The 22092-nt window shown below is 39.4% G+C and overlaps 2 protein-coding genes and 1 long non-coding RNA gene across 4 annotated transcripts in view; 2 read left to right on the forward strand and 1 right to left on the reverse strand.

Annotated features, from left to right (window-relative positions):
• Positions 1-14749, forward strand: part of LOC139634287 (dolichyl-diphosphooligosaccharide--protein glycosyltransferase subunit STT3B) — a 79504-nt gene extending 64755 nt beyond the window's left edge. The window contains exons 9-16 of the mRNA XM_071500650.1: positions 210-364; positions 2666-2877; positions 4376-4563; positions 5412-5583; positions 6149-6322; positions 7580-7693; positions 9933-10139; positions 11550-14749. Coding sequence (XP_071356751.1) covers positions 210-364; positions 2666-2877; positions 4376-4563; positions 5412-5583; positions 6149-6322; positions 7580-7693; positions 9933-10139; positions 11550-11624 — 1297 coding nt within the window. The 3' untranslated portion in view covers positions 11625-14749. The remainder of the gene's footprint in view (positions 1-209; positions 365-2665; positions 2878-4375; positions 4564-5411; positions 5584-6148; positions 6323-7579; positions 7694-9932; positions 10140-11549) is intronic.
• A 53-nt stretch (positions 14750-14802) lies between these two features.
• On the forward strand, positions 14803-19317 carry LOC139634291 (uncharacterized). The gene is made up of 4 exons (XR_011693940.1): positions 14803-14939; positions 16882-17235; positions 17288-19041; positions 19181-19317. It is a non-coding gene; the product is annotated as an uncharacterized lncRNA (long non-coding RNA).
• The window catches only part of LOC139634289 (oxysterol-binding protein-related protein 10), a 70377-nt gene continuing 64606 nt past the window's right edge, over positions 16322-22092 (reverse strand). For both annotated transcript variants that reach the window (XM_071500651.1, XM_071500652.1), the window contains 4 exons: positions 20467-20653; positions 19150-19332; positions 18876-19029; positions 16322-18133 (listed from right to left, as the gene is read on the reverse strand). In XM_071500651.1, coding sequence (XP_071356752.1) covers positions 18089-18133; positions 18876-19029; positions 19150-19332; positions 20467-20653 — 569 coding nt within the window. In that variant the 3' untranslated portion in view covers positions 16322-18088. The remainder of the gene's footprint in view (positions 18134-18875; positions 19030-19149; positions 19333-20466; positions 20654-22092) is intronic.

Below are 22092 nucleotides of genomic sequence, written 5' to 3' on the forward strand. Positions count from 1 at the left end.
GCTAAATTTGTTCATATTTTACCATAAGCATGCTGGGGAGGTAAATTATCTTTTTTTTTTTTTTGCTCATAATTCTGGAGTTAATCAGGAGGATCTATTGTATAATTTGTCTCAACACTCCCAATGCGCTCAACCCAACATGAATTACATCCTGTCTGTCTCCCCCTCCTCCTCCTCCTCTCTGTCCTCCTCCCTCCATCCATCCTCAGCTATGCAAAGATCCACATCCCCATCATAGCGTCGGTGTCGGAGCACCAGCCGACGACGTGGGTCTCCTTCTTCTTCGACCTCCACATCCTGGTCTGCACTTTCCCAGCAGGCCTCTGGTTCTGCATCAAGAACATCAACGATGAACGCGTGTTTGGTAGGAACGTTTTATCAAATTCCTAGCTCTACAGTTTTAGAAAATATGCCTCAATACTAGGGTTGCAAAATTCCGGGAATTTTCGGGAAACTTCCGGGAAAGTTGGAAACTTTCCATGGGAATTAACGGGAATTTATGGGAATTAACGGGAATTTACAAAATTGAAGGTTGGCCCTCAACAGGGAACTTAAATATAGTTGGGGAAAATATATTGTAGCATAATCTTGGCTAAAACAACCAGATTTAATGCAAGTACACTCCTCAATCACATGCACACAGCACTGCTTACTGCAGGGCTATTGAGGCCACGCCCCCTGCATGCACTGTGCACTCCTCCATCACATGCACAGATGATTGCTTAAATCCTGGAGGCCACACTTTTGAGCCCAAAGCACAAGACTATTGAAGCCACACAGTTGAGCCTGCGGATTATATAAAGTCAAGTAAGTTTTTTTATAATATTATGGGGTAAATATATTTGATCTATAATGGTATTACTGTTTAACTTGCAAAAATTAAATAAAAATGTATTCATACAGTAGCTAGCTAGCTGGTAAGTTAGGTGCTAAATGTAAACTATTTTTCATTTCATTGACCATTTAAGAGGCTAGCTTATTATAGCTACCTCAAATGTGATGCTGTTTCTTCTGACTCCTGCAAGACGGTTTTCTGTAACCATACAAGAATTTATACATCAATTGTAAAATATTTTGAAGACCATTCCAGTTGTTTACAAAAAAATAACAAAACAAAAATACAAAACAAAAATATTTACATTTATGTTTGTATATGATACAGTTTGTTTAAATTACCCCCAATTTCCAGTTAATTCCCATAAATTCCCAATAATTCCCATAAATTCCCATAATTCCCATAGAAAGTTTCCAATTTGGAATATTTCCTAAATTCCCCATCTTAACTTCCCATGGAAAGTTTCCGGAAATTTTCCGGAAATTTTCTGCCCCTTTGCAACCCTACTCAATACCTTAATTTTCCCTGTGACATGACGTTTTGAATTACGAGGAGCCGCTGGTTCCAAAAGCATTTTCCCCTACTCTGAGGTCCCATCTCAATTTTTCCTTTAAGGATCTCCTCAGTGTAACTCAACATAGAAACACAGGACACTCAATTATAAATATGCTACAAAACACTAAATAATGTACCATTCCTATAGGTTTGTGTTATGGCCACCTATTTTAATTTTTACAGGCATTAATGTTCTCCAGTGGATGAATTGTACATTTTCAACAATTCTCCATTACCCACGACCCTTGTTCGCGGTTGAATCAAAGAGGTTACAGTTGCTTCATAGTTGCTGAATCCCTCCAAAATTGACTGAAAATAAATTAGTTGAAGCTTCAGATTGTTAATATCAGTTTCCTCAACAGCATGATTTTTAGCTTCCACCATCACTTGTTGTCACACTTCACAGAATTTTATGCTCTATGATGGGATATTTCATACATAAATGCACCTTGAGAGTCACCTTGAGAACTTCCCCCCTCGGGTGTTTTATGAACACACAAGGTAGTGCATTCAAATTTTCTTTTTCTCAAAGAACCAGATATTTTCTTACATGTCCATCCAGCTGTCAGCCACCTGACTATCTGTCTATGGACAGAGTGAACAAGATTTTTGCTTCCAAAACCAGAGGTTTCTGAAATAGCTACTGCTACTTCACAACTCTATTATGCCGCTCATCATTTGTCAGTTTGACTAGTATGGCCCCTCAATCACTAATCTTTCTGCTGTTACAGTCATTTATCTGCTTTGTTAACAGCGAGCTGTGATAAACCTACATGCTTTGTAAATGTACAGTGTCTCCTCTGTCTCCAGCAGTGTGATGTACTCTCTGCAACACTCAGAGTAGGAATGAACTTTTTTGGCAGCAATAAGAAAACCCCAGATCAAGGGCAGAGAACCTTCGAGCCCTAGAAACACAGTCTTTGAGCAGCCTGTTCCTGCCTCAGTCTGGAATCAGCCAATTACAGCTATTGATTAGCCATGCACCTGTTGAGCCGGGTCGGCACTTTTCAAGGACAGAGCAGCCAGCACTCTCTCCGTTTAGGGTTTTGAGCTGTGTGCAGCTAACACAGACTGATTATGCAGCGTTACTCTAACAACTCAATTCCTCTTTTTCATGTCTTTATCTGCTTTTCACACTCTCTGCCTCATTTTCTGTCTCTCCTTTACGTTCGCAACTCTTTCTCCTTGTCTGACCTTTGTCTACTTTGTTTCCACTCTCTCATTCTCTACCCCCAACCCTCTCACCCACTTCCACCTTTTTCTTCTTCCTTGCAGTGGCCCTGTACGCCATCAGCGCAGTCTATTTTGCCGGTGTGATGGTGCGTCTGATGCTGACACTGACGCCCGTGGTGTGCATGCTGTCGGCGGTGGCTTTCTCCAGCGTCTTTGAGCATTACATGGGAGACGACACCAAGAGAGAGAAACCCCCAGCTGAAGACAGCAGTGATGAGGACGACAAGAGGAATTCTGGGAATCTCTATGACAAGGTCAAGGCAGAATGACTGTCAAAATTAGTGTAGTGTATTGTGATATTGTATTGAATTGTTATTTCTCTGATTGTGCTGTGGTAGGTCATGTTGACTGCTAAATATCTTAAAATTCAGTACACAAAAAAAATAACTTCTGGGGTTTGGATTTATCAATCAGCTGTTTGTCAGCTTCCCACCTCACTCACCAAGAGTTTGGCTAAACTGTGATTCAACTGTGATTCAGCTGCGACTGTTTGATGCTGTTGCCATGATTTTTAGCTGTCTCGCTTTGTAAAATTTTCCACTGACTGCTGTATTCTCTGCTGAGCCAGTCTGTGGTTTTCTTCTACACCGGTCCATGTTGTAATCACATCATTTCATGTGCCACCTCTACTCTGAAGGTGGTGTTGAAATGCTGCGTTTAAGTGTTTCAAAAATGAGATGTTAAGTTTTTGAACATCAAGGCGGCGTCATTGCTATTGTGTTTAAGATGTGTGTTTGTTACACATCTTTGCTTCACTGGCAGAAAAATAAGCAGTAATGCACTTTAGATACGCTTGAAGACTTAATACATGCTGCCTGAGCATTTTAAACAAACTTAAAAAACAAGCAGAGTAAAGAAGAGTTGACGCTGATAAAAGCACAGCAGGTTTCTAAACACGAGGCTCTGCAGATGTTTTGAGGTGAGAAACTCATTTCAGTGTCTCTTCAGGCCTCAGGAATACCCGCAATGCTTTTTGGAAAAACACTGAATGTAAACAACACTAAAACATAGCTGTGCAGTTGGTTCATCCAAACAGTGTATCTCCAAAATTGAATTATCCTTCTGCTTAAGCTAAATAAATCTTTTTGAAACATGCTGAAGTATCTGAGAAATAGATCGTCACAAATCTGAAAGAATAGGGTCTCTGTAAGAGTTGACATGATAGATAGAGATACATGATATTCACAAAACATTAACATTATAATGTTTGCAGTGAAGTCTTCACAGGGTGCTTTAAAGACACACACACAGCCTATAATTCAACATGTATTTAAGTGCCTCATTCAGTAGCTTCTTTGCTAATTAGATATATTCACATTTCAGTGTCAGACCACGGGCAGCGGTTTCAGCCATCAGTTCTGTTTCTCTCATTTTTTAAAGAAATCAAATGTCATGTCATCTCATCAATATCTATTATTGCTCATTCTCAGCCACAGTGTCAGTTTCAGAGGAAGTAATTAGAGGTGCCGCTAAAAGAATCACATTCATATTGTGCTTCTTATTCTCAATTCCCCAGTTTTCATTTTCTTAGCAATGCGCTGCTGCAGCTGCTGTAAAATAATATTAACTCATCACAGGGTTCATCTCACAATCCTCAGTGATGCATCTTCAGACGGTGCAGAAAGCTTGAGGATGCTCTCTGAAACTTCGCTCAATTAGTTCATTCAATAATTTATTCCAAGCAATAATTCATATTTGTGGAATGCATCAGACTTTGCCCTCCGTCATGAGAGTGTTTGTCTCCCCCTGCAGGCTGGAAAGGTGCGCAAACATGTGTCAGAGCAGGAGAAGGCAGAGGAGGGATTGGGTCCAAACATTAAGTCCATAGTCACCATGTTGATGTTGATGCTGCTGATGATGTTCGCCGTCCACTGCACCTGGGTCACCAGCAACGCCTACTCTAGTCCCAGTGTGGTGCTTGCCTCGTATAACCACGACGGGTACGAATTAGACACACACACACACACACACACACACACACACACACACACACACACACACACACTCTTAAGTTGTAATGCATTGATGGATTTTATATGGCCGCAAAGAGTAGAGCAAACTCTCTAGTAATAGGTCATAATGCAGAAATATGGCATGCACCGTCTTGCATGCGAATCAGCACAAATGTATGTGTATGTATGTATGTATGCAGGAACACACAGAGCAGCAGGATAAAGGGAGGACATGTATATTTTATAAGAAGTTTGTGGAAATATTGATAAGTGCACCTATACACTTTAATGTGATTGCTTAACTTAGTGTTTCTAGGTCACGGAAAACAACTGTGGACCACTGCTGAATTTACAAAAAGCTGATATATTATTCTCTCTGAGATTCTTTACAGGCATAATTATTCTCTTTAAGCATTAGTGAGGAAATGTTGAAGGCCAAGACTAAATGGGAGACGTAAGTTCTCATACATATATTAATGATACCTCTGCAGTTGGCAGACAATGGTTTAGCCGTGCTTCTGGGTGCAGCATTGCTGTCACTCCGCTCTCTTCTCTTGCACATATACACCCCCACACACACACAGACATAATGTGATTACCATACCTACAGTTAATTGGTTGCCTGGCTTTATGTCTGCTCCAGCTGCTCGAGGTAAATTTAGGACATAAATGTTCAAAGCGTGAGGTGTTTTTTAACCCTCAGTTTATTATGCACAGATGCTCTATTTTCAGCTGTTGTTGCCCTTCTGATTCAAAGTCTTAACTGAAATATTAATAGCCTCCACAGCCATATGCCTGTCGAAAGTGTTACCTGTCAACCTTATTTTCCTTGTTAGGACGCGTAACATCCTGGATGACTTCAGGGAGGCTTACTACTGGTTGCGACAGAACACAGATGAGCATGCCCGCGTCATGTCGTGGTGGGACTACGGTTACCAGATAGCCGGCATGGCCAACAGGACCACGCTAGTAGATAATAACACATGGAACAACAGTCATATAGCTCTGGTGAGCCCTTCCCGTTTCCCACTTGTCTGTCTTATTCTGTTTCCAGTCTTCATCTCCCTGCTGTCTTCCTGTTGTGCGCTTCGGCTGCAGACATAGACAGAGAGACAAATGATTTCCTCTAGCAGTCACTGCATGATTAGCGCGCTCTTCAGTGAATTTTTTTTCTGTAATTGCTACATTGTATAAAACCTCTTCCTCCAACAAGCCAGATAATCTTGTTTGCTTAAACTTTTCCCATTGAATTTACACTGTAGGGGGATTTCAGTTAATTGCTGTCAGATTTTGTGGGTTTGATTTATTTTTTCTCTCTCTCTGCTGCCAAATGTAGAGAAATGTTTTTGTCTTTTTATTTAAGTCTGTTAAAGCCCTCTAGCTTTCTTCTCTCTCGCTTTCTACCTGCCGCCTGTTGTCTCTTCAGCACCTGTCCACAGGGAATGTAATTACACAAAATGCATGATGGGTCTCTCTTTAAAAATTCCTGTTCACTGCTGTGAACACTCCGATTTGTGAAACTGAACAAACCCCAATTGAAGCATGACCTGCCATTCCTCACCGCTGTTTTTAGGTGGGGAAAGCCATGTCGTCCAATGAGAGTGCAGCCTATAAAATCATGAGGTCGCTAGATGTGGACTACGTGTTGATCATTTTCGGAGGAGTAATTGGCTACTCAGGTGACGATATAAACAAGTTCCTGTGGATGGTGAGGATAGCGGAAGGAGAGCACCCGAAGGACATCAGGGTGAGTGTGAGACAGAAACTAGTCCCGGTAAAAGCTAACTAGCCTAGCTTAAATCCCTTTTAGACTGCTAGATTTTAGATTTGTAGATTTTAGTTTAGTACAGTATCCGGTTTTATATGAAATTACTTTAATTCTTTTTGTGGAATATTTTTCTTAAAAAGACATTAAAAAAATAAGGTTTTACAGCTCAAACAACTTTTTCTCACCCTCACTTTTTCTGTAGTCACTGCTGTCTACCTGTGTAAGGCAGAATGCCTGAGTGCTGCCCTGCACCTGACATGAAACTCTTCCCCAGCACATGAACGCACCACACATAACTGCAAGAATTAGCCCCAACAACACATTCGTTAGGTTTACATGCACTCAAGTAATTGGGCTATACGGGGAAATCAAAATGCATAGGTAACTGCAAAATGAATTTACATATGGTATAGTAATCCTCTACTCTGACCTTATTTTGGAAGCAATACACTGCTTGCAGTGACATACTTAGCAGTGGAAACCAACGTATTTAGACTTCCAGAGGCTAATTTGTGTTAGTTCAGTTTTAGCTGGGCTGAAGAATTAGAAGCATAAACCCAGCTAACTGCATTCATGGCCAAGAAATCTGTGTTCTCCAGAGGGAATACATAGTTGGGGAAACCATGTTTCTCTAATCCCCTACCCCAAATACAGAACAGAGTTTCTTAATTACGTGACATTTTAGAAATCTGAACCAAACTGACTGTCACTTGGTTACTTAATGCTGTAGTTAAGCAGTTCAGGAAATGTGCTCAGGCGTTTTCTTGATAGCACTCTGTATGACAGATATGAAGATACAGCTAGCAGATGTTAGCTTAGCTTAGCAAAAAGACTGAAAACAGAGCAAAGCACCTTGTCTGCCTCTATCCAGAGTTAGCAAAACCCACATACCAGCATCTCTAAAGCTCACTGATTAAAATGTTATATCTTGTGTGTTTCCTGTCAGTGCTTATATACACTGAAGACAGCAGCCATTGTTTGTTTCAGAGATGTACTGTAAATGCTGTTGCATAACATTTAATGTAGATATTATTTTCAAAGTGTTGGGCAACAATTTCAAGACAGTTTTTGTGTTTATGTGAACACGGTAGCTTCAAGTAATGAAATGGAATGCAAATGAAAATAGGATTAATGTATTTTCACAGACCTGCTCTGTCTGAGCGCCATCAACTAATGTGAAAAGAGATACCAGTCACTGATTTTCTGGATCTCACTTTCCCTCCTTGTCTTATTTAGGAGAGTGACTACTTCACCCCACAGGGAGAGTTCAGAGTGGACAAGGCCGGTTCACCAACTCTGCTCAACTGCCTCATGTACAAGATGTCCTATTATCGATTTGGTGAAATGCAGGTGAGGAGAGGAGAGGTTCTAACTATTTTTACTCTCTGGCCACGTAACATCACAAAAAAAGCAAGTAAATCATTTTTTTCCATCTTTGTGAGTTGAGGTCAGGGCTGGAGAGAGACTCTCTACTGAATTTTAAGAGATTGTCCAGGGGTTACGATCCACTCAAAAATAATAAGTTTCAGTTCTGTGCCAAGATCAGAAAATAACGAGCAGCTGCCATCACCAAAGAAATAAAGAAAAAAAAAAGTACTACTGCTATATTTTATGAAGGTTCACCAAGCAATAACAAGCAGTTTCCACCAGCAAAGGTATAAACTTTCTTGCTAGTGTATCTTAAAGGTGGTGGCTGACAGACAGGCAGAACAGGATTTAAGGAGATGCCTTGAGGATCTCTTGAGGTTTGGAGATTGGTGTTTTGGAGGAGAAAGAGGACGGAGGAAGAATATGAAGGATTGGCACTTCTGGCAGGTAGGAACAGAGACACGAGAGGGATCCTTCTTGCCAGGTCCTTCCATCCCTGCTGTAGATGTGGCCCGGCCAACAACTCTACTGAGATGGGAAAATCAATGCAGCCGCCATTCGCAGTCAGACAGCCAAAGCTCTATACAGCTCACAGCGATGTTTCAGGGTAAAGAGATGGAGAGACTGAGGCACAGTAGGAGACGGAGGATAGAAGGCAGTTAGCCCATTGAGAGAAGAAAGAGTGTAGATTAGGTCTATGGAAACAGGATGTGACAAGGGGAAATAAGGCTTAGAGGACATCAGGGAAAGACAATAAGAAGAGTACAGGATAGTTGCAGATGCAGTTTATAGCAGCAAGTGGAGATTAAAGGATAATACTGAAAATGCATAATACAGTACAGAGTGGAGAGGATATAATGAATAAAATCACTGCATGGTCCCAAAACTGTCGCATTTATCTCCTTTTCATAACATTTAAATGAAGAGTTGAAAAACACAATATATATGTGTCAAGAGACTAAACTTTTGTGGCTAATAATAATCTAATATTTCATACTCTGTTGTCCTCTGAAGCAGCCTGGAGGCGTACAGGATTTACTGTATCCAGAGATGTGGTACACAAAGGGAGAGTGAAAATGGAGACTGGAAAGAGAGGAGGAAAAATACAATAGAGGAAAGGTAGATAGAGAGTGTAGCTTTTAGAACCGAGGTAACAAGGGCAAATCAAATGTGAGAAGGACACAGTAACAGTAGCAGAGGCTGGAGGGGGAGCAGTCAAGGGCTTTCACAGCAGAATAATAGGAACAAGTGGCTGCAAGTGGCTCCTACAAAGTGTGATGTAATTGTTGCCAAAGGGCAGACACCACACTGTAATCAAAGAGCTATCAAACTTTTTGTTTTTCTGTTATACTTATATTTAAATTATGTTTGTCCTTGTCTTTATCTTTTAAGTGCTAATGTTTAAATTAATAAAACAGCTGTGGGCTGGGATGAATTAAAAGGAAGTTGCATTTTATTTTAGACTATTGTCACATCTTGTAGCAAAAGTTTCCCACTTTTTTTTTTTTTTTTAAGTTTTCTTTAAATGAATGGTTCAACTTTTGCTTTCTTATCTAACTTGTGTTAAGAAGCAGTGTTTCCCAGAGTGTCAAACTATTACCGGGTATCTGCAGGTCTTGAAGTCTTAAAAGCTTTGAATTTAGTTTCCTCAATAAAAGCGCTCAGAGGGTATTAAAAAGTCTCAGTTATTTTACGTCTTTTCTCTTGACTGTTGTTTTAATTCCCTGCTTTGTCCATTCATCAGTGTGAAACTGAAGATATTTAATTTGGTAAAAGACAAAAAAGAAAACAGCATATATTTTTATTTTTCAGCTAAAAGCAGCAAGCAGCATGTTGAACAGTTTTTCTTGAAGAATGACTGAAATGTTTCATCGATTATCAAATCTCTTTCAGTGGATTAGTCCATTTGATGACTAATTGTTGCAGCTCTAAATAGAATGAATTTTGTTTAATTGGTTAATCCATCCATCCATTCTGCTGCTTATCCAGTTCCAGACCAAATTAATTTAATTAATTATGTATTTCAAGCATACTTTAGCCAATATTATCGTTAAACAGGTATTAAATTGTATTCTATGTGGTATTAAAAAGTCTTTTATCTAACTTTATGAAACCCTGTATTACTTAAAACCAAAAAGCTGTTTTTGTGTGTCATTTGTGACCAAGACACATTGCTAGCTACCAGCAAATTAATCAAATGACAACCTTCCCTATTTCCCAGCTGGACTTCCGGACACCACCGGGCTTCGATCGCACACGTAACGCTGAGATCGGCAACAAGGACATCAAGTTCAAGCACCTGGAGGAGGCGTTCACTTCGGAGCACTGGCTGGTCAGGATCTACAAGGTGAAGAACCTGGACAACAGAGAGCCGCTGGACCACAAGCTTCGCAGTGTCGTGCCCAAGCAGAAGTACACCTCCAAAAAGGTAACAGGAAAAATAAGTTCTTGTTTTGTTTTGTTTTTTTTGTTACAAAGAGGTGGATCCTTTTAGTAATTGATGTCACATGTGTGTGATGGTGATTCATTTTGCCCTTCAGGTTTTAATTGTTAGGGTACCAAACAACAGAATTTCCTCCACAAGAAAAAAATCATTGTGATGTCATTGGTTAAAACCCATCTCTACTGGTTTGTTTGCCCTGAATCTGCTAACTGAAAATTGGTAAAGTGTTTTTAAAGAGCAGTTCAACTCCCTGTTGTCATTTGAACCTGTCCCCTTCACAAGAAGCATCTTTTTCTCATGGAAAGCAGTGACAGTGACTTGAGTTTCCCTAAGTCTCTATGGGATTTCTTTGAACTATTTTAGCTTAGATTAACATACTATATGCTGCTCTCCACATGCTGACAGCTGATTTTTGTAACTATATGTAAGGGGTTGGATGTGTGTGGGGACAGGATAAGGGACACTGCTTCATAGTTCATTCAAGTGCATTCATCTTAGATCTTTCACTTTTTTTGGCTCCAAGGGCAAAATTACTGGACTATTTGTTGGAAAGGCAAAAAAAACATATATATATGTTATAATAGACAGGTTAGGACCTGTGTAGTAAAGTGACTGTAAGTATAACCAATTAATTCATATGGGGAGTAATGTTAATCTTTAATGAATTTTACCAATAAATAACTCTCCAATTTAAGTTTTAAAAATAGTATTGTACATAATGTGGGCTCAAAGTCATCAATTGTTGTGACCTTTTAAATCAGTCAGAATCATTTATAGGGATGTCATGATACCAGAAATTTGGTTGTCGGTACAAATACGAGTGAAATTGGACGCCAGCTGCCACAGTTCACAAACAATAATGGCAACATTTCAGGACATGAACATTTTTATGACGTGTTGTTAATATAAAGTTAGGACCTGAAACTCACCCAGAATTCTGTATACAGATCCAGATGTTTGTCCGTCCATACTGGCTTTTGCTCGTCTATAACTTGACGAGCAAAAGCCAGCCATGCTGTGTGTCGGGCAGACCTGCTGCTGCACCTCATGGTGTTGTTATTGTTTACTGCACCTGTCCTTGACTTTGATGTCAGACTCGGACACTTGTAGGGTTGTAGGGTCTCCAGTCCCCATGACATCTACAGTATCTTTGGTGTCTAAGGTCTGTAGAAAAACAAGTATCGTCACATTTTCAGAATTTTGGCATCGACTTGGTACCGAAGTATCGGTTCTTGTGACATCCCTGAACATTAATCATTGTTATCAGATTATAGGAATAGGATCTGTTTCATATACAAGTCAATTATGTCTAATTATATCTCATAGATTCTGGCTCCAAACTATTTCAGTTACAGAATTCTTGTAAATAGATTTTTTCCCCCTCTGTCTGAGCAGACTGCCAAGAGGAAGCGAGGACACATCAGGAACAAGCTCGTCCTGAGGAAAGGCAAGAAACTACAAAAGAAATAATGATGATGACGATGAACTCTTCTAGGAAAACAAACAAATAAATGCGAAGAAACCTCTAACAACCAATGAAGAAGAACACAGGGGCCATTCGGTCTCAAGCGCTTCTCATTAGGGCGCCCCAATGTGTTGAGGAAGTTGAAGTGTCGTATCTGGCTAGCTCCAGAACTATTGTCTGTTTTATCCTGAGGACCGCTGTCTTGCTTTTTTTTTTCTCTTGTTTTTGTTTTTCTGTTTTTTGTTTGTTTTTTTAATTTGTACTTGAATGTGTGGCAAGGTATAGGGCTGCTCTACTTGGTGGTGTCTGTTAATTTTTTGTGGTACGTTAATTAACTGCTTATCAGTACGGGGTTGGGTGAAGGGGAAATGAGAGAAGACTAGGAACATTTGCACCAAAGACCCATTGACCTTGCTCCATGGCACATGCGAACTTATTACTAAGAGTGAGGAAGCGCAGGAGTGAAAGCTGAGGACTTTGTTCCTGACACGTGTACAGAGGACAGTATGCGGTATGGAGGAACGTTACCATCTAGGCACAGCCCATCTGTAATATTAACCTTTTTATCATCATCATCATCATCATCTATGTCTGCCTGGCTCCCTGACCCTTATTTTTCAACAAATTCTTTAAAAAAAAAAAAAATTGGCCTAATATGTAAATATGTTATGTAAAGAAAATGTCTTAAAGGATGGTAATATATGGATTATTGTGGTGATTTTTAAATATGCAGTTTTTGTTCTTCTCTTAATTTCATTATGTGGTTGTTTATGGAGGGGTTTTTTGTTTGGTTTCTTTGTTTTGTTTGGTTTTTGTTTTGTATGACAACAAATAGAACAGTGAATGCAATAATTCTTGTACAGAGGGGCTTGAGATTTTGTTGAAAGAATGAATGTGAATTTTTACAACGTTCCCCCCTCCCCCCTTTTTCATGAATTGCATAGATTGTATATTTCTGCTGCTAGGATTTTAAAGACGGAAGCAAGCAACTGTGTGTAAAAAGTAGTGATAATAAATTAGGCGGAGGGAGCTCTCTAGTTCAGCGAGCAAAGCCTAGTGCCTCATTGCTGGTCACCATCACCTCGTTCATTTGTGACGGTCTACCTTGTTAATGTTTTGTTTAGCTCATTATGTATCAGTGGGGCGGGTTGGGTGCTTCGACCAGACTGAGGCAGTGGAAACTGGAAATTTTCAAGATGTCTGGAAATAGAAAATGTTGAACTGTGAAGTTAGAGAAATTAGAGAGGACATGCTAACTGAGGTCAGGAAAGGTAAGAACTTCCATTATTGTTTGAGACTTGAGGATACTCTCGAGCTGTGTCCCAATCCAACACTGCGTACAAGTCTTGGTTAGTGAGTATGTAGCAAATTCACACTGTAGAGTCAACCGCTGTTCTCTAAATATGGCAGTAAGCATTAGTACAGCAACCTGCTGTTATTATACATGTCAAATAATGTCCAAGTTTCCCAGAGCCCAATGTGATGTATTTAAATGTTGTCTTGCAAAACTAAAACTATTTAATTTCTAATGATATCAAATGGAGCAAATCTAAACATCTAAAAGGAGAAACAAGCAAATATTTGCCATTTACTGGAAAAATTACCGGTACTCAAAAAATGTAATTTTCTATTGATTATTTAATTGACTAATTATGTCCCTTCAAATCTAGTTTGTTCACTCTAGAATAAACAGGTATTCTCGATTATATCTGTAAGTGTTAGAGCTACAAAAAGAGTATTTTCATCATCATTCGTAATCAGCCAATTATTTTCTCAATTGATTATATAATTTGTCAACAAAATGTCATAAAACAACAAAAATGTGTCACAGTTTCACAGGTGACATTTGTAAATGTTTTATTTTGCCTAATGGACTGATAGATGGTCCAAAATGCACTAAAGTAACTAACTCACTTAAATATGTTAAGTCTCAAGCCTAGTCCAAGATAACCCCAATGATATCACAATTGCTTTATGTGTAAAAATGACGGAGTCGCCCTTTAATTTTCTGTCAATTGATTCATCATTTGAGCGCTGGTACAGATAATAGTTTAGCAAGATTTTTGATTGCACTGTTAACACTTGATGAATCTGCTTCATTAAAATACCTCAGAATACTATAGTTGGTACATAGTTTACAGTTAGTAATATTAGTTTATAGTTGGGCTGCAGCTAACGGTTATTTTTGCTCTTCATTGTTTGGAGCGTAAAATGTAAGAAAATATGAAAAACCTTTCACAATTTGTCAAGTCTAAGCTGACATATTGTATTTGCTTTTTTTGTCCAACCAACAGTCCAAAACCCCAAAAAATGTTTAATATCTTTGCATTTGCTTAAAAATTACTTAGACAGTTAAAGTTATTGCACTAGTTGAGTCAATCGGCTGATGGTTAAAGCTCTAGTGTACAGAATGGGATTGGGACACAGCTCTAATCAGCGGTAACCTTTGACTTTTTCTATGGGCACTGCACTGTTCTTTGTGTTTTGGTTCTCCAGATGCCATGTGTAAACACTAAAGGATTTTCTGTATGTGCACGCTTCAGTAACCTTTTTATTTTTTTATCAGATAAGTGACACATCAAAAGACTAACACATCATACAACTGTAGTTCTTTTGTCACATCTCACAAAAAGTGACTTTATTAGTTTCTCCTGTTTATTTTTTCTTGACACTTTAAAAAAAAAAAAAAAAAATCTTGTATGAATCACTTTGTTCTCTTTGCTTTTGATCTTCTCTGTAACTGTGTGTCACCATTTCAGGCTTCAGACCTTTGACACAATGCCACATTGTTATTCAGTTACACAATGCCTAAAACTGTGTCATGTCCTTTGATTTCTCATTTGTCAAAAGGAGAAAGATCAGACTAAGCCTTAATGTGATGTACAGTTTGTTGCCCTTTTATTTTTTCATTTTGTGTTCTTTTCTGAATTCAGAACGGTGGAACAGTTCTTTCCTCTACTAAGTTCACTCATTTCTTAGTAGCTCAGTGCCGTCTGTCCCCAACACCGTTCTTTGGTTTGAGAACCCCCCCCCCCCCCTTTCTGCTTATCTCTGCTCACCTTCAAAGTTTACATTTTTACATTGTTGTTCTGTTCAGCCATCTTTAAATACACACTTCAATGAAAACATCTGTGTAAGTTGTTGTTATTTTGGTGTCCCCTCCCCTCCTTAAACTTTTGAATGAAGTCATTTTAGACTGTACTGTGCACTTACAATTTTTCCTGTGCAGATCTGATGTTAAACCTAGATGAAGACAAAGTGAACCACTTGATGGCAGCATTAGCCTCTGAATGAAGACGCTTGCCTCTGAGTCTGCAACAGTATGTACAAAAAAATCACTCAATGCACAGTCTGGTGAGGATAGTTGGTGGTGGGTTGGAGAAGCATGCTTGTCATTGTAAGGACACTGAATGAAATCTTGGTATGTGGGCTAATATTGGTTGGGTGATGTAAAGCTTTCACTGAACAGATAACTTCCTGATGTTACTCTTCTTGATCTTGCCTTAAGCACACGAAACCCAGTTTGCCCAGTGGAGCTACATTACTGAGAACCTTTTTGTGAAGGGTTGTACTTGCATGTCCAGTATGCAGAGCAGCACACTACATGCTTGGCAACCCCTGAATAAAACACAAGTTGAATGTGTTAAGGCCAGCAGCAGGATATCTGCAAGTCTTGAATTGACGTCAGTTTCCTCAACCAAAAAAAAAAAAAAGGTATTTAAAAAAAAATCTTACATTTCATTTACAAAAGTATTAAAAGCAGCAAATGTTTACCATTTCTGGTTGAACAAAGACTGAAACGAAGAATTGATTATCAGAATGAATTGGATTAATTGACAAATAGTTGCAGGATTAAAAATAAGATTTTATGTTAATGGGTTAATCTGCCATTCCACCATTTTTTTCTTATACACCGCACGTACGTCTTGCTGGTTTTCCATCATACCTTCAGCGAAATGTTCTTAAAGTATCAAAAGTACTCAAATGGCCTCATTCAGACTGTTGTATTTTTCATATAAACCTATCAATATAATACATACTTGGATTCTTACTCACTCTTTGTTGCATAAGCAGCATTTTAATGTTGTCAAGGGAGAGCTAGTATTAATACTTTATTTACTGTTAGGTGGTTTGATTTATAACTTTTTATAATCTAATCAGTTGAAATTTAAAAACATGATCTGAAAAGTAACACTAGCACTGTTTCTGCTACTTTGTTGCCATGTTAGCATGCTAATAACATGTGAGCATGTATCCAAATTGCACGTTGATTGCATTGTTTGTTTACCATGTTATCAGTAGCATATTTGATATTTTAGCATTAATCTACAGCTGTGGTTGATTCATTTGAAGGTATCCTTATGGGAGCTGACTTCTTGAAAACTGGGGGCGGTAGTTGGTCGGGGGATCGCTAAGGTTATTGTAGTTCATTCTCCCAGCACTGTTGGGGTTAGTTATTTATGACAGTCCATGTAGTTGTATAGGATTAGATATTTTATATTGAGGCTATGTCACCCGTAAGGCTAAAAAGAGTGTGTCCATGATTGGGATGGCACATTTATTAAAACAAATTTCTCTCAAACTGAACCTGCTGAACCAGAAGTGGTCTACCTGTAGAGTGAATGGAGAGTATATACTGTGATTGATCACTTGACTGCAGGAAATTATATAATAGTTGCACATTCATAATGACAGGAGATCATTTAAAAAAAGATACAAGGTCTTTATTAATGGACAGTCCTTCATTCATCCACAATCACTGTCTACTGAGGTGAGTCTGGATCCTTTGGATATACAAAACTGCTTGTTAGTTTCATGTAAGGCGAGTGTCATTAACAGGAATGAACAGTGGATGGAAGAAGGTGACAGGTTTTCTCAGTGGTTTATTCTGGACTGGACTGTACTGTAATGTAATACGTCATGTACTGTAATGGCTTAGGCTACAAACTGGCATCTGGTAAATTCACCTGACTAAAAATACCTTTACTACAATACATCTGAGAGGGAAAGCAGTGAGGAGTTTAAGTGAATGTCCTTTTATGACAAAAAAAGTAACAATATAAGGCCATAAAAAATAAACAGTCAGTGAAGAAGAACTTGAAGTGGACATACTGTTAATTGCTCTCATTTAATCTCTGCTTTTCTTTGTTTTAGGAAAGCCTTTCAGTCTGGAAATTTGCAGCATAATTGACCAAATATGCACTGTGAAAATATGAGTACCACAGTCGATTGACCCGTTGCATTTCCTTTTCTGTCCAACAGGCTGCTTACCCCAGTTCCCTGTGATTGTTATTCTGGTAGATAATCCCATCATCTTCACAAAGGCAACCTCCCAGCAGCCCCCAGATGTGAGAACACGGTTGTGTGTCTCTGCAGGCCGGCTCATCCATATTCATCACCACAGGCGACCTAAGGAGACGTAGTAAGTGGGTGTGCAGCGGCTGCCTAATTATTACAGGAGTGCCATTGTAAGGGCACAGATACAGAAAAGATTAGAAGACAACCAGGGACATTCTGCCACAAACAAACCAGTGTTTTCTTTTAGAAGAAAAATTGGCTAATGGCTGCAACAGCTGACTGAGAGAGGTAGTAATGGAAAGCGTATTTTATGCAGAGGCGTCTCACGCAGTGGATGATACTGTAAAAGCAACATGGCAAAATATAAAAGGTAAAATAAAGAGTGTGTAGTACCGCAGTACAAGATGGGGAAGTAACATACTTAATATTAAAATGTGTCCAGATACATTCAAAGTGCAGACAAAACAATCAGGACCTTTACTTTCTAGTAGCTCACTGTAATGTACTGTATAATAATATATATATATGCTAACACTCTAATGTAGTACATTTACTCATTTTACCTCTGGATTTATATCGATTTAAATCTGGTTAGGTGTTCTTATTTCCCATAAAGCTCTTAGAGACCACCCTGATTGGTAAAAGCCATAGATATAAAATAGTAAATTTATTTCTATGGTAAAAGTGCTTTTATAAACAACTCATTTACAACTACAGTATTATGTGTTACAGGGAACTTCCATCAATTCGTTCTAACTCTGCATGACAAACTAAAAGCTTTGAACCAAACACTGACATGTCTGAGAAAACATACTGATCATTAAAAAAAAGTAAAACACCAGTGGCAAACTTCATTACTGTGCATGTGCAAAAAAGGCCTTGGCAAGGTGAAAAATAGAAATATTCTACTTTGAATAGTAATACTATTAACTGTATATAAAAATGTACTTCTGTCCCAAGAGCTTTAAACCCCTTCTTGGTTGTAACAGTGGAGATCCCTTTTGGCACCTTGCATGTTTTCTGTTTGTGTCTCTATGGTGTCGCTCTGAGAGTCTACAGCTCAGGTCTGAAGGTCAGCGTGAGACGCCGCTCCCTCCGTTTGACCTCCGTCCTCAGCGCGTGGAGGCAGGATCTCGGTTGTTGTCTGTGAGAAGAGAGCATTGCTCTGCTGTCAGGTCGACTTCCACAGTGGGCTGTTGTAGATCCAACCATCTCCCTGCACATGTGAGAGAAGGAAATTTATTAGACCCTTAAAAAAAATGTTAGCAGCGATGCAGAACGATGAACGGCAGACCTAAATGGTCCGGCCATGCAGACCACTTTGGTTTTATTTTATGTATAATATATGATGTGAGTTTTCTGACTGCACCACAATGAAATGGAAGTAAAAGGAATTTTGTTTGTAAAGATTGGGAATATGACATTTGATGATCTGTTTTCACTGCAGAAACTTTTCCAGAGGACCAGGAACTAAGTTTAGTTCCTGTTTGGTGCCAAAAAAAGTTCCTGCTTTGGTGGTGGTACTTTGTGTTGGTCCAGGAACCGTTGTGACAGAGTTTGCTGTGCTGACTGGTCAGATACAAAAGGGCCAAAGCTTGTGTGCAGCTTTATTCACAAAGTAAGCAGCACTGGGTTCCACTGGTATCATTATTAAATTGAGAGCCAGACATGTAACATAACTAGTTTAGCTTGTCTGGCTTCATAAAGTTCCTGGAACTCAAAAGGGGTCATGGTTGCTCTGGATAATCCAGACTTTGCTGCGATCAGTTTTCAGAAGAACCACAGCAATCCCAATGAAAACTGTTCATAGTGAGGTCTGTGTATTACACAGAGTAGAATCATTTTCTCTGCTCGGAGCGCTGCACACAGAATCACTCTAAGGTCACTCTCAGATTGACAGTCTGCCTCGTATCACAGTTGTAGTGTTCCTCTAAGAAGCTTATCTCCCTACACTGTACCTCTTTAGTGAAGTATTTGGGTGTCCAGGGTTTGTTATCAGCTGCCCTCTGCTTCTCCTCTCCTCTCTGTCGCTCCTCCAGCCTGTGTTTGTGCTCCGTGGCCTCGTCCATGTTCCCTTCCTTCAGCGACTTGGTGACATGTTGCCATAACCGCCTACAGGCACAGGTAAAACACACAGAAAGTGAATTAGCATGTCCTCCATCTGGGACTACCCACTGCCTGATTTAACCTGTGTAGAAAATTATATAAAGTCAGTGATGATGAGTTTTTAACCTGGATTCTGTCCTCCCCTGTTTTTCCACAGGTCGCAGCTTCTTCCTGGTGACTGGAAGTTTGGCCGTGTCGATCACCTTGGTTTCCCCGCTGCAGTAGGTGAACTCCAGCGTGCCGTTCCACTCACCCTGCGCTTTGCACACGATGGTGTTGGTCGGATTGTGTTTGACCTCTGCCGTCACTCTGCATCAGCAAGGAAGGGAGACTGTTGTTAGAAAACTGCTCTGACCGCCTGTGACATGCAGGACAGTTCACTTTTGTATGAGGCAGACTTTGAGGGATTATTTCATCACTTTCAATCACAAAGGAGTTTGTCAGCTTTTACAGTTATACCATGCCACACAGCATAATTCATTATGAAAGAAGAAGATGCAGAAGGAAGTTGCTTTATGGTAAATCTCAGGAAGCATGGTGCTGTTCTTCGATCACTCACTCATGCTTTGAAAAACTGTTTTATATTAATAACTTAGTAAGATGTAGCTGACTATATTAATTATTGATATCACTATATTCTAATGATCTTACTTTTCAAGTTTGATGACTACCAAGATGTGGAACTGATATCACTGAGTTTTGTGTTGTAAAGAATTTGATGTGATATTAATAATGGTTGGGCTCGACCTGGGATTCACGCCTGGTTTGAATCAGGTGACATCTACCTGTGGACCTTCTAGGTCATTACCTGAGGGAGATATAATGCTGAAAGTTCATAATTATACTTAATAAATCATCTTTTTGGAAGTATCAATTCACTGTGTCTCTCTCTTAATTAATTGCAGAAAATTTGTGTGCTACATTATGTTAATGTTGTCAAATCAATATTTCCTGTGTTTCCTTACATATTAAGATCACGAAAAAATATATCAACATGAGACACAGGAAGGGTGTTAAGTTGGATAAGGAAGCAGCTTTCTAACAACATGGTAACACATCCTTCATATTGAATAACCTTTACATGGAAAATAAACATGTAAAAGAGCAGAATAAGTGAGTAAAATGTTCTGAACTTCCACAGCAGGATTTACAGACTGTGTTTATGCAGACATTGCCCATGAGGAAGCCTCATTACATCAGTAGTAGGTGACATAATCTGTCTAATATCCAATATTTAACAAATGGCCAATGCAAGTCACATTTATTAATCTAATCACACAGTGGAGCATGAAGACACTGTCAGTTCCTGATTATCTCATTAGTCACAGTATTTATGACTGAAGTGAAAGAAAAGAAGAACCAGTCGCTCATGTCTTTCCTCAAAGTGAGATGGATGGAGAAAGACAGGCAGTGAGGGAGAAAGAAACGCACAGTACCACTCACCTGTGGACTTTCCCTCCATAGAAAGGCTTGGTGTGAAAGGTGACGGTGGCCGAGTAGCCGCTCTTGACACAGTTGATGGAGACTTTGCCCCCGAGCTCCACCCAGGGCACGGTGAGGATGGAGCGGGCGTAGGCACAGGGCAACGTGAAGACGTACTCCTCATCGTGCTCCAGGAGACAAAGGACTCCTGAGAGGAGAAAGGAAGAAAAGTGAGAGGGGGTTTTGAAGCTATGACGGGGGAAACATGAAATCTTCTCATGTTCGGAAAACTTCAAATGCGATTAGGTAACAATTTGGAGGAGATGATTCAATTTTCTCAGCAGTTCAAATCAGGTGAGGCCTGTCGAGGAGCCTCTTCTCCTCCCACGTGTTGATGTCGAGCCAGCTGATTTCCCTGCACACTGCCTCTCTTTGTGCAAACGTATAATCAAATGTTGCACTAATCTAATTTCTGGGCCTGGTATGTAGATGTTATGTGCCTGCCACTGGTTTTCATTATGCACTTGTAAAACGCATCAGGCGGTGTAGAGACTTAAGCAATAGGTAAACAGAGACTGAATATCCAGTACACACATTAAATTAAATGTAATGACTAGGTTACGCATTTCATAGCGCTCTCAAATACTGGTAATGTTATGTAAGAATTAATTTTTCTCAACAATCTCTGAAGCGCTGTGACTAAACCAAATTACGCACATGTCCTGGGTGTGTAGGGAGTAAATGTTACATTATTTAACCTGACTGGAGGCAGCAGTAGTCTATTACACATAATGAATTACCCACCCATTGTGAAGAATATCATATATACCATTTTATGTGGCCATGTGTGTCAAAGGCTAGAACTACACTCTCAGTGTGTGTAACTTCTCATCAGTCCCATTCATCCAGTGCTTGAGTGGATTTGTCATAAATAACTAATTCTTTCCTGTTTTCCACTGCCTCTCACGTGTCCAGTCCATGAATAGTTTTCTGTTTTTCATATACATCACATGTTTACAAAAGACGACTTGTGCAGCTATGTTTCACTGCTAAATGCCCACAGGGGTAAACTCCATGTGGTGCCATTCTGGTCATATGGAGACAGAGAGAGAAACTGATTCAGAGTCACGATAAAGGCCTGGAGCCATTCTATGATATTGACTAGGTTTCAGTTTGCTGTCATGTGAAGACAGCACCGGGCGGATAACCAATCATTACTGAAGATGTGCCACACAATAGATAAATGGTTGTTCAATATTTAGGCCCTTTACTTATTAGTAAAAGTAGAAGTCAACAATGTGAAAATACTCTGTTACTAGTAAGTGAAAGTAAAAGAATTGATTATGTTAAATATACAACTTAATTGGACTATTTTTGGTATTGATGTGTTAAAATGTAAGCGGTATTTTAAAGTAGCTGGTTGAGGTGAAGCTGATTTGAAGTGTGGGGCAATTCAAAGTCACTGCAAATCTTTCCCTCCACGTAATTTCACTTTTTTTTTTTTTTTTTTTTTTCCTTTTTTAAGCTAATCACACCTTTTCTCAAGAGTGTGGACATGCACAGACTGGACTGAACTTGCCTCACCGTCACTCAGGTGTCAGCTTTGTTGCGGGGCAGGTGACACTGTTATCATCCCAGCATCCGTTT

The sequence above is a fragment of the Trachinotus anak genome, unplaced genomic scaffold (genome assembly GCF_046630095.1).
Source record: "Trachinotus anak isolate AG129_WGS33_773 ecotype Australia unplaced genomic scaffold, CSIRO_AGI_Tana_v1 ptg000016l, whole genome shotgun sequence".
NCBI lineage: Eukaryota > Metazoa > Chordata > Actinopteri > Carangiformes > Carangidae > Trachinotus > Trachinotus anak.